This window comes from Callorhinus ursinus, unplaced genomic scaffold (assembly GCF_003265705.2).
Source record: "Callorhinus ursinus isolate GAN/ISIS: 27379988/994484 unplaced genomic scaffold, GSC_fseal_2.0 scaffold28, whole genome shotgun sequence".
Lineage (NCBI taxonomy): Eukaryota > Metazoa > Chordata > Mammalia > Carnivora > Otariidae > Callorhinus > Callorhinus ursinus.
Window position 1 is genome coordinate 10,128,796 of NW_027397090.1, and position 12,346 is coordinate 10,141,141.

Here is a 12,346-nt window from a genome sequence, read left to right on the forward strand (position 1 = left end):
TACCATTGAAGCTTGCAGGAAGCATTTAGCTACCACCTGGCATTTCCCCTTTAGCAGATAAAAAAATCAAAGTCCAGGGAGAAGGTCATGGCTGGTCAGGAACCAACAAGATCGGTAGATTAGATTCACACCAGACCAGTGGAAAAGTCCTAAGCGGACAGGTATGCCTTAACTTAAACTTGATGTTCCTAGACCAGTCTTCCTTTTCAGGATTCAGCCATAGGCTTCGGGGTACCCCCTGCCCACATACACCAGCTCTTCTCCAGCAGGACCTCCCCCTGCAAGGTCAGGTGGGCAGAATTCTACTTAGAAAAGCTTGATTACCCACAGAAGCGTTCTCATTTGCGTGTACCGTGAACACCTTAGCTTTGTGGTTTCACAGCCTGATAACCCAGTGCTATTTTGGGTGGCACTGGAAGGAGAGACTTGGTGCTAAGTAGGAAGGTAAGAGTATTTTAGCATCTCCAAGGCACATAAGGGGTCCAGTTTTGAAGCAAAGAACCAGAGCTTTGATGTTTTCAAGGCAGCATTTTGTATTTGGTAAATTCACTGATGGCAAACTGGAACTGTCAGTAATGGGTTTGGGGCCTGTTGGCAAAAGGACTGGGTCAGCAACTCCTGGGTGACAGACACATTCACATGATTATTGAGGGTGAGAAATCCCGCGATCTGCCCTCTGTAAGCTAGAGACCCAGGAAAGCTTGCAGTTAGTTCCAGCTCACACTTAAAGGTCTGAGAACCAGGGCAGCCAATGGTGTAAGTCCCAGTCTGAGTTGACAGGCCCAGAAGCTAGGAGTGCTAATGTCTGAGGGCAGGAGTAGACACCTGTCCAGTTCAAGTTGGGAGCCAATTTGCCCTCCCTCTACCTTTGGGTTCCACACAGGCCCTCAAGAGATTGGATGATGCCTCCAACAAATTGGTGAGGTGATCTTGGGTCCAGGTCTTAATTCAAATGCAAACTTCCTTTGGAGAAATCATCACAAACACCCTCAAAAATACTGTTTTATCAGCCATGAGGCATCCCTTAGCCCAGCCAAGCTGAAACATGAAATTCATCATCTCCGCAAGCATGACCACAAACAGCAGGCTAAGTGACGGGTGCTTTGTCTTCATGTGCAGATGGTGCTAGAGAGACAAGCAGGATTTGAGCAGCAATATGCTGGGACAAGGGACTCCATCTATCAAAACGATAAATAACAAAAAAATAGTGGCACCTACTCTTCAAACTGGACCTTTGTAAGTCAGGGTCTGTAGAAGCAGACTTCGGTGTTACTTCCTCTGCCAATTCAGGCAAGTGGAGTCCCTTATGACTCTGGATTTAACCAGTGAAATAGCCATCAGTCCCCTCTCTTGCCAAATTAGATAGTGCTCTTCAATGGGAGAACAAAGCAAAGCAAAGCCAAAGACACAGTCCCTGCTGGCATCACCCTCCTGCCGAGTACTTCCGGCAGAGAGACATGTGTGCTGCCTTGTGCAATGCAAGACCGCACTATCTTTTGAGGTGAGCCAGCCGACAGCCAGTCCTTAGAAATCAGTAGCTGAGTGCAATAAGTCAAGCAGAGAAAGTCAATTATCATATGGTTTCACTTATTAGTGGAACATGAGAATAGCATGGAGGACATTAGGAGAAGGAAGGGAAAAATGAAGGGGGGGGAGATGGGAAGGAGAGATGAACCATGAGAGACTATGGACTCCAAGAAACAAACTGAGGGTTCTAGAGGGGAGAGGGGTGGGGGGATGGGTTTGCCCAGTGATGGGTACTAAGTAGGGCACGTACTGCATGGAGCACTGGGTGTTATATGCAAACAATGAATCACGGAACCCTACATCAAAAACTAATGATGGAATGTATGGTGACTAACATAATAAAATTAAATTAAAAAAAATCAGTAGCTGAAAGCAGCTTAAAGTTCAAAGCCAAATAATGCATTGTGGGCTGTCACCAGAAACACGTGGTATCACTGGCTATTTAAATGCTAAACCTCCCAAGAAGTGGGCCCCATCGAGGGAAACTGTGTTTGGAAGGCAATTTCAAATAAGTTAAAATGTTATGTAATGCTCAGTATGTGCAAGAAACCTCTTACTTTGAACTAAAGGAACAGGTATGTACCTTTTATTAAGAGGAAATCAGTTTCTCCCCATCCCCACTACATAAATGTTGAACAAATATTTAAAGAGCTTTGACTTGAAGGGACATCACACTATTTGGCTTGTCTGGCAAAGGCTACATCTCCTCTTTAGAGCAGGGAGGACTTTTCTGGCAGCTTCATGTGTTGCCCACATCTCCATAAGACGTGGTACAGAATGCCTGTACCGACTGGGGATGGCAATCCTTTCAGTCTCTACTGCAACTACTCAGAGTTCTACTGTTGTGGTGAGAAAGAGGCCACAGACGATATGTAAATGAGTGGATATGGCTATGTTCCAATAAAACTTTATTAACAAAAAGGGGCAGGGAGGCAGATTGGTCCCGTGGGCTATAGTACACTGACCCATGGTGTATACAGATAGGTTTTGGACGAGTTTATGTCAGCAGGACTTGAAAAGCAGGTATGTGTGGCTAATCTAGCAAAACCAAAAATAACATTCAGCATGGAAATCTGGCAATGCTCGTATGAACCATTGACCAATATGTTTGCTTGCCATTTAGAAAACTGTCTCACCCTTACGGTAGTTCTGTGTAATTCTCTGCCCAACGAGGGTATCCCTTGGCCACTCATATAAATCCCCAAATGTGCAGACATCAAACCTGTTGACAATCCGTGTTCTGTGATGAACCTTACAGCAAACTGAACTCCATTTTGTATGTGAAGAGATTAAGATGCAGAAGACTTTTATAAATTCTTTAGGTAGATGATTATTCTTGAATGTGGAAAGATATATAAATTTTTACTGCCAGCTTTCAAGCCATATTTCCCCCCGCAGGGAAGGCAGTGATGGTGTCTTCTGAAGGGGAGCAGAGGAAAATATTAACGCTGCTTGTCAAGGGGCTGGCGAGACAGCTTCAGGTTGATAATTCTGAGGTAAAAGCTGGATCCTTTTTCGGATTCAAAAAAGCAGAAATCCTGTTACTGTGCTTTACTGCCACAGTGTAAGGAAAAACCAAAACTCTGGAGCCAGCCGACCCTGAATTCAAATCCTGCCTCGACCACTTATTGGTTTGGGTCAAGCCACTTACTGCCTCAGGGCCTTAGCTACTTCTATGCAAAATGGATTTTTTCAGGAAAGGTGAAAAGTAAAAACAATAATTTAATACTATATGCTACATAAATATTCTATCAAAACTATAGGTGGTTCATAGTTGGTACTCATAAATTTTGCCTCCTTTTGCCACCTCAGGTTCGTGTTTACAAGGCAAAACATAAAACATCCTGTTTCTTCCTCATCTCATTTACACATGAAAATGTATCGACAACTTTGAGTTTCTGAGCGCAGCAGGGAATCTGGGGTCAAAAGATGAAGATACGGTCACTGTACTCTTACTCATCTACTTTGATTTTTGGAAGATCATGGAATCAGATTGTTCAAAGGGATTTTATACCATCCTTCAAATCTCAAGTCCAGAGGCTTTTCCACCTCCAAAATGAAATCATCTGGAGATGTAATACGAAATATCTAAAAATGACGCCGGGCCACTTTTAAATAAATAAATTAAATAACTAACTAACTAACACAAAGCATTTCGTTGCTAAGGGAAACAGATCCTGCAGCTTCACAATGGTAGTGAATTAGAACATGTCAAGGCGCCCTAAGCTATTAGTTTTCTCTATGACCCAGATAGGTTCTTCACATTTTAGAACCATTAGACCTTTCAGACCGCTCAGCTGCTCACAACCAGGGACAGGCCTGCCCACCTCCCCCCTACTCCAGGCAGGTGGAGAAGTATAGGCGGGTAGGGCGGGAACTTTTTCTGGCAGCTTTATTGAGGTGTCACGGACATACGATAAAAGTACAGTCCGTTAATTTTCACACGTGTCTATAACCATGAAACCATCACCATGGTCAAGATACTGAATTTGCTCATCACTTTGTGGGAGCATTCTGATTGCGAGAGTAACAAGGAGTTATTACTGGCATGGCCTGGGGGTGACAACTATCCTGAAATGTGCAGTCTTGCACAAAGAATTGTCTTATCCGCAACAGCCAGTAGCACCTCCGCTGAGAAATGCTGGGCCCAATTCCTTTGCTAAACTAATGAAGAAACAGCTCGGCTAAGGAAACTCAGGCAAGACCCATATCAGTGTCTTCTGTGCTCATGTAAACACATCCAGAGTACATATGTTAAACAAACAATACAGTACTTGCTAGAAGAAATTCTTGACTGAATCAAATGCTTGTCATACTGACCTTGAAAAGCGATACATACTTTAAAATGATATATTTCAATCAGAGAGGGAGACAAACCCCAAGAGACTCTTAACTCTAGGGAACAAACTGAGGGTCGCTGGAGGGGAGGTGGATGTGGGGATGGGGTCACTGGGTGATGGGCATTAAGGAGGGCACGTGATGTAATGAGCACTGGGTGTTATATGCAACTGATGAATCACTGACCTCTACCTCTGAAACTAGTAATACACTACATGTTAATTAATTGAATTTAAATAAGATATAAAAAATGATATATTTAAAATGTGACAGTGGGTTCTTCTAAAGAGGGTCAGCTAGCTAGGTCTTCCTCCCCCCAGTGACTTGTCTGCCAGGCAGGGGCTGGTGCTGCTATCCTGGCATAGAGAGTGAAGGTCAAAGACACAAATTCTAGGGGTGCCTGGCTGGCTCAGTTAAGCATCTGCCTTCAGCTCGGGTCATGATCTCGGGGTCCTGGGATCGAGCCCCATATCAGGCTCCCTGATCAGCGGGGAGTCTGCTTCTCCCTCTCCCTCTGCCCCTACCCCTGCCCCACCCCCACTTATGTTCTCTCTCAAATAAATAAAATCTTAAAAAAAAAAAAAGACACAAATTCTAGGCATGGACAATGTTGGCTTTCCTACTCCTGAAGAAAAAGGTGAAAAAAAGACCTCATGTTGGCTTAATCAGAAAGATGCAGTATACTTTTAATAAATCATCCCTGAACAAAAGGATTCATGGCACCGAGAAAGTGCCAATGTGCCTATGAAGACCTACTTACACGCTCCTTGTTGTAAGGTATCTCACAGTGTCGTGTTTAATTTAGTTGCCAAATGGATATAATTTTGAAATGTTAGGTATTAACTTAAAAGTCATTTGGAGTCTTATTAGTTGCAAAAATCATGTAATAACTTCAAGAATAAAATTTGGTATCTACTAGAAAGATTATCTCTGTAACATGGGAAGTAATGTGCTAGCTTAGTGGTTCTCAACTATGTGCTTAGAATCACCCGGAGGGATTGTTCAACAGATTTTTCAGTCTCACCCCCAAAGTTCCCGATTCAGTTGATCTGGGGTGGAGCCCAAGAATACGCATTTTTAACAAGTTCCAGGTGATGCTGATGCTGCAGGTCTGTGGACTACGAGTTTGGGCCATGATTTCCCTGGGGCCCATCCATAGTTGGCTCTGTTGATCAGACACTCTGGGTAGAAGAGACCAGTGGGGATGGAGCACCTTGCTCTTCTTTATTCACCCATCTGCAGCTGTAACTGCTCTCAGCTCCGTGAACTCACCGCCAGCTATCCTCCCACAAAAGACCTTCATTACTCTTGTTCTTCGTAGCCAAATTAAAAAAAAAAATCTGGTTGAAATGTGTGGGTAGAGGTTCTAGAAGACCATGAGAGCCAGAACATCTCACAAGCACATTTACAGCAATTATGAACCAAAGAGATCATTCCAAAAGATTCAGATGAACTCATGACATCCTGATTTTCTAGAGGAAAAAAATGTAGTTAATATATACTTTCTGGGAATGATAAACAGAGTGTTAAAAACAAACACACAGGGGCGCCTGGGTGGCTCAGTCAGTGAAGCACCTGACTTCGGCTCAGGTCATGATCCCGGGGTCCTGGGATCGAGTCCCGCGTCGGGTTCCCTGTTCAGTGGGGAGCCTGCTTCTCCCTCTTCCTCTGCCCCTCCCTCTGTTCATGCTCTCTCTCACTCTCTCGCTCAAATAAATAAATAAAATCTTAAAAAAAAAATAAAACCACACAGGACAATCTCCAACTATAGAAAGATCAGCAGTGTCATGAGTAAACAGGATTACATCTTAGGCCTTGGGCTGTCCATCTTCTGTCTGGAAACTAGTTCTGGGGGCTGCTAAGGACCCTAGGGAAGCAAACTTCAAAAGTTCTGATAGTCTGTGTTCTTCAACAAAGAGCATTTAAACCAAAACTAGGCTGTCTGGGTTCATCACCTACTGGTTTGATTTCCAGACAGTTGACACCTGCACATGGAGATATACACAAGTATCACTTCCCTGAAGACTTTAAAAAAAAAATAATGTAATGCAGATCCTGAGGCTCCAAGGCTCACCCCAGCCATTTTCACCCAAGCCCAGTAATAAGTGATAACAAAAGGGGCGTATTTGGGAGAGAAACACTTATTTTAAAATATCAACAGGCTTTACAAGTCAATCCTCATTGCCCCAAAGACAAAATAATTGCCCTAAGCCCCCAAATCAAGTATCTATATTTATATTTGCTAGACCAATTTTCTTTGAAAAATCCTGTCAATAGCAGTGACGTTTCCAATTTAATCATGATTACTCATCTTCCTATACTAAGCGCTAGGCTTTAAAATTTTTAATTTATTTATTTTGGTAAAGAATACGTAACATAAGGCTACCATTTAAGCCAGGTGTAAGTATACAGTTCTGTGGGATTGAAGGCATTCACCCTGCTGCTCAACCACCACCACCATGCGCCTCAGATTTATTTATTGAATTGATCTTCCCCCCAAATATGATAAAGCTGGAGGTGACATGTATGGTTAACTGGGGTGTTTTTGCAAATATGGTGTCAAAATCGCAGGGTTCTCCTAAATTCTCTGGAGGAAAGCTAAGTCAAAGTCATCACAAAGGAAGAGCTACATGACTGAGCTCAGATACGAGGCTCAACTGTGGGCCCCCAACCCGTCTTTGAAACTGGGGGAAGAGGCAATGACCTGGCACCAGCTGCTGCTTCCAAAATGCCCTCTTTGTGTGAACCCATGCAGACATTACTCCGTGACTACTGCACTCCTTCCTGCTGATTCTCAGAGTCTGTCTTCACGCGATCTTCCAGGCATTATCGTAACTAATTACAAGTGGCCCACAGGACAGCACCTACTTCCCATCTCCATAGAGAAAAATGCAAGACACTTGAGGCAGCAGAAGAAAACCATCATCGGCACAGCTTCTGCGCCGGCTAAAGGTCCAGCATGGACACGTACACGTGCGCTGGTAGGCAAGTCTTCAACGTGAAGATGCCACCAGGCAGGTTCTTTAGCATGGACATCCTCACAAACGGAAATGTTCTTACCTTGGCAGGAACACGCTTTCCACTACATAAAAGTCTTGCATGAGGACATCTCTATCGGGCTTGGAAGTGAGATTCCCCACTGTGTATCCTATTCCCAGTTGAATAGCACCTTTGATAGCAGATGATGCAGTCTGCAAACAAAACAAGGGTCAGGGTTAACTTCCATGGTCAAGGTCTCATTCAGGGTCACAAGCAGCAAAAGTAGGAGAGTGAAGTCAGATGTTCTTTCTTGTCCCTAAGCAACGTGAAGCTGGGTTTGGAAAGACCATAGGATCCTCCTTTCGATGGTGAGTCTAATTCCGAATATTAAGGACCCTTCCTGATATGAAATTATTTTTATGGTAATGTTTCCTACAAATATTTCTAAGGTCAAATTACATTCCCAAATCTCCACCTTCCTTTTAGAAAGAACTTAGAAATTTGGTAGGACACTTTCAATTACATAACAGTTTAATTTCTACCAAAAGAGAAATGCTACAGTCACGTTTTTTAAAAATATGAAGCTCTAGAACACACCGATGGGTCACGAAGAGCAGGGTATCTTTGTAAGAAATGAGAGAGCAAAAAGTAATCTGAGTCTGTGAATAAAATTTAATTTGGAAATGGCTTATTGGTGTTGCCATGGATCCATCAGCAAAATTGCCTACACTGATCTGTGTAGCACATAGCACAAGAATACCAATATTTCCAATTTACCACTTTCCCAGTATCATTCCATAATTAAATTCACATAATATTAAATTAGGGAATAATGTATATACATACATATACATACATGTGTGTATGCGTGTGTGTGTGCACAGTTTTAACCAACATAATAGGAGAAATAGCAGAATAACTCCATTTAGGAAAATTAGAAGGCATTCTTCATAATGGTTGTGTAGTGTGGTCATTTCAGGCAAAGTCAACAAATGATTATTGGGGATCTAGCCCCGCGCTAGAGGTGGTTTGTTTGGGGTTCAATCTTGGGTGAGCAAGGATGACCGCACTGTGGGAGAGGTCCCTGGTCCTGCCGGTGGGGTGGAAAGGTTGTACAACATTAGCTTGGTTCTGCAGGTCCTTTGTCTGTGACCATGGAACAGCATCCAAACAGGTTTAAAAGGTCTGAGAGTCTTACGCACAGAGACAGTTTTGAAGCCTTTAGAATAGATAATCTCCATATTTAAGGAAATCCGAGGATCAAGGATCAAACTTGAGGTCATGATCAATCAGTACTGACCAGCCACTTCCACTACACAAATGGAAACAACCCCTCTCTCTATGGAGTCATCATTTGGTGGCTTCCTCACCCCACTGCAAATATTACATCACCCCTCATCTGAGGACAACTCCCTACCCTCCTCCCTCCAGGAGGCAGAAAAATGGCTTGTTTTTCTTTATCCCCATGCTCTTTACTTAAGATCCCAGGGCAGCAGGATGGCAAAAGACTTAGCACTCAAGCCCCCAGGGCAACTAGTGCTTCAAAAACAAAAAGTTTGCTATTTTAATTCTCCCTCTCTGAGCTCTGCAATGCCACCAATTGGCATTAGTGACCTTTTGTACCAAGAGCTCTGACTTCTGAAGGCTGAAATGGATTTTGTGCATTTTAACCTCGCATAAAAATTCCAAAGGCATTCCTTCTCCTATCCATCACTCAGAGCAGTATGGCACTAAAAGATACGACATCAGCACTTTCAAGAGGACCCAACACCCCGAAGCATTCTGTTCTAGACCTACCAACAGAGTCATGTGCTCTCAAAGTGCTTGTCCCTCCCCGTCCGCACCACTGACTGCTTTCTGGAACTGTCTGTATTTCTACTTAATTCAGTCATCTACTACTCCTTGGGCTCGAACACCTCTCCAACAGATGGAGTACCCAATTTTCTGTTGACTACCCTCCTCCCCGACCCCCGGCAACAGAAGGTGGTCAAAGCAGTAGGAGTGTATATCTGGTATTTTCAAACTTTGAGAAAGCATGAGAATCTCTGGGATACTTGTTAAAACAGAATGAAGGCAAAACCACGGAGACAGTAAAAAAAAAAAACAAACCCTGGCTGCCAGGGGCTGGGGGAAGAAAGGGCATGCACAGAGGGTTTTCAGGCAGGGAAAATATTCTGTATGACACTGTAATGATGGATACACGTCATTATACATTTGTCTAAACCCACAGAACACCCAACATCAAGAGTAAACCATAATGGGAGGCGCCTGGGCGGCTCAGTCGTTAAGCATCTGCCTGCGGCTCAGGTCATGATCCCAGGGTCCTGGGATTGAGCCCCGCATCAGGCTCCCTGCTCGGCAGGAAGCCTGCTTCTCCCTCTGCCCGCTCTCCCTGCTTGTGTTCCCTCTCTGGCTGTCTTTCTCTCTGTCAAATAAATAAAAATCTTAAAAAAAAAAAAAAAAAAGAGTGAACCATAATGGAAACCATGGACTCTGGGGGACTATGATGTGTCAATGCAAGTTCATCAACTGTAGCAAATGCACCACTCTGGTGGGGGATGGTGACAATGGGGAGGCCATGCATGTGTGGGGGGCAGGGAGTATTTGGAAAACCTCTGTACCTTCTCAATGTTTCTGTTAACCTACAACTACTCTAAAACAATGGTCTTAAAAAAAAAAAGTCAATGGGCATTGCAAACCAAAACCAAAACCAAGAACAGATGGATGGGTTACATTTCCAGGTTTTCTGATTCTGGGAGTCTGGGGTGAGGCTCAAGAATTTGCTCTTGCTCTAAGGAGCACTGTAAAAATCTTCCTCCCATGGCATAAGATTAAATTTTGAGTTCCCAAAGGAGTAAGATTTTGGAAAGGGCCCTGTTGACGTCTGTTTATGTTAAACCCCAAAACAGACTTGTGATCCTACTACCTTCCTTTCAGGCTCCTTAAAATTCAAGAGCTCTGATGGGAGAAACAGTAGAAATTGTAATACAAGTTAATATTTTTTGGATCAACTCTTTGTGCCAGACACTTGATATACAACCATCACAATCACAAACTAGAGTAATCATAGCACGTACTCATAGAGCATTCACTGAATGGCAGGCACTGTTGTAAGTGCTTTTGGTTATTCGAACTCTTTTATCTTCACAGTGACCCTATAAAGTAGGTACAATTGCTACCTCCATTTTACTGACTCAGGAAGGTCTGGTGACTTACACTGGGTCACACAGCTAGGGAAGACCTGGGATTGGAGACTCATACCTGGGGAGTCTGGCTCCAGAGTCCAAGTTATAAGCAACTACACCACGGCCTCTAACGTCAAAATCTCTCAACTCATATAATCCTTTCAAGGACCCTGAGAAGTAGCAACAATCACATTTCCAGGTGGGGATTTAAAGCACAACAGGTTAAGTGACTCGCCCCAGTCATGCTGCTAGCATGTGGTAGAAAGCCCACCCTGTTTCCACATCTGTTTTTTTCTAAAATGAGCCTAGAATCCAAGTCAGAAGGTCCCTTTAAAGTCTAGCTGTTTGACCTCAGCAGAGGAAATAGCTCCGTGGGGGCCATTCCTTTTGATAAAATAGGGATAAAATGTTTTATTTGCTTCTAGTCCGACCCAGCCATGAGTAAGCCTAGGAAAAGCTGTAAACCACTTGGAAAACCAGTATAAAGACTGGTTAATGTCACTTGTTAAGATCACTACTAGTAACGTGGGGCGGCATACACATAAGGAGGTATTTTGCCATCGAGGGAGGGACCACACCTTGAGGTCTCCTCCTCCCCACCTCCATGTAAAAGCAAATGCTGTAGCACTGATGCATTTGCGTAGAATTAAAAAACATCTTGCCTACTTCATGGAAATGTCTGATCACATTCACCGAGGCATGTGGTTTCTTGAGTCACCAGCGGTAGAGGTTCCATCCCCGGAAGTCCTTCCAGGGGACATGAGGTACGGTGATGGGCGGTGTTGGCGTATTTTCTAACACAGCCACTCTTGAGCAAGATGTGTTTTAAAACTCTAAAACTGAAACGTTACTTGGAGTGTCTCTGGTTAGCAGATGAGTAAACCATGATGCTGAGTAAGAACCTTCTGTCTGTAGTGCTGGTGGTTGCTCTTCTAGAAGAGTTCTTTCCCTGCCAAATGTGAGCCACAAACCCTTCTTCCTTCCTTGAGGATACCCACCAACAGACCAGGGAGCCAGTAACAGGTGGATGGCTTCGTACACACCCAGCCTCTCCAGGTTTCCCAGCAAGACTTTGCATAGGTTCTAACAGTGCTGCGACATGACCATTTTTCCCTTCCAGTTCCAACAGGGACCTCGGACTCCTTCCAAACTTATAGTTCTAGATTTCAGAACACAGCGAAACAGACTATTTTTAATTCAGGACTTTGCATGGCCTAAGCAGCAGCAGCAGCATGTTGCCTGGATACTAGAAAAACCTCTCAATACAGATACAGAGAAAGAACGAGAGAACATCACAAAAGGGAAACACCGACACTTAGTCTCATAGCTCCTCTTTTCCTAATGCAAACTTGTGTGGGGATGAGGGTAATACTAAGAGGAGAAGTGAAGGTCAGCTTGCATTTGTGTAATAGGTTCTATATTTCAAAGCACTATCTTTTAATGATTGTATTTGATCCTCCCAATTGTTATGTAAGTAAGGAGGGTTTATAAAGCCCATTTTATATAGGGGCATTTGGCAGCTCAGTCGGTTAAGCATCTGACTCTTGGGTTCGGCTCATTTCATGGTCTCAGCATCCTGAGATCGAGTCCCGTGTTGGGCTCCACACTAGGGAGGGAAGCTGCTTGTCCGTCTCCCTCTGCTCCTTCCCCCCACACTTGCTCTCTTGCTCTCTGGAATAAATAAATAAAATCATTAAAAAAATAAAGCTAATTTTATAGATAAAGAAACTGTGGTTCTGGGAGGATAACTGGCTCTAAACCTCGTGGCTGGTACGTGGTGGGGCCAGGAATGACGCTGTGGTCTCCAAGGCCCCTGG

The 12,346-nt window shown here is 43.7% G+C and overlaps 1 protein-coding gene across 5 annotated transcripts in view; it reads right to left on the bottom strand.

Moving 5' to 3' along the window:
* Positions 1-12,346, bottom strand: part of PIP5K1B (phosphatidylinositol-4-phosphate 5-kinase type 1 beta) — a 297,076-nt gene that overhangs the window by 130,893 nt on the left and 153,837 nt on the right. For all 5 annotated transcript variants that reach the window (XM_073878110.1, XM_025891469.2, XM_025891473.2 and 2 more), the window contains one exon: positions 7,426-7,556. In XM_073878110.1, the coding sequence (XP_073734211.1) occupies positions 7,426-7,556 (131 nt within the window). The remainder of the gene's footprint in view (positions 1-7,425; positions 7,557-12,346) is intronic.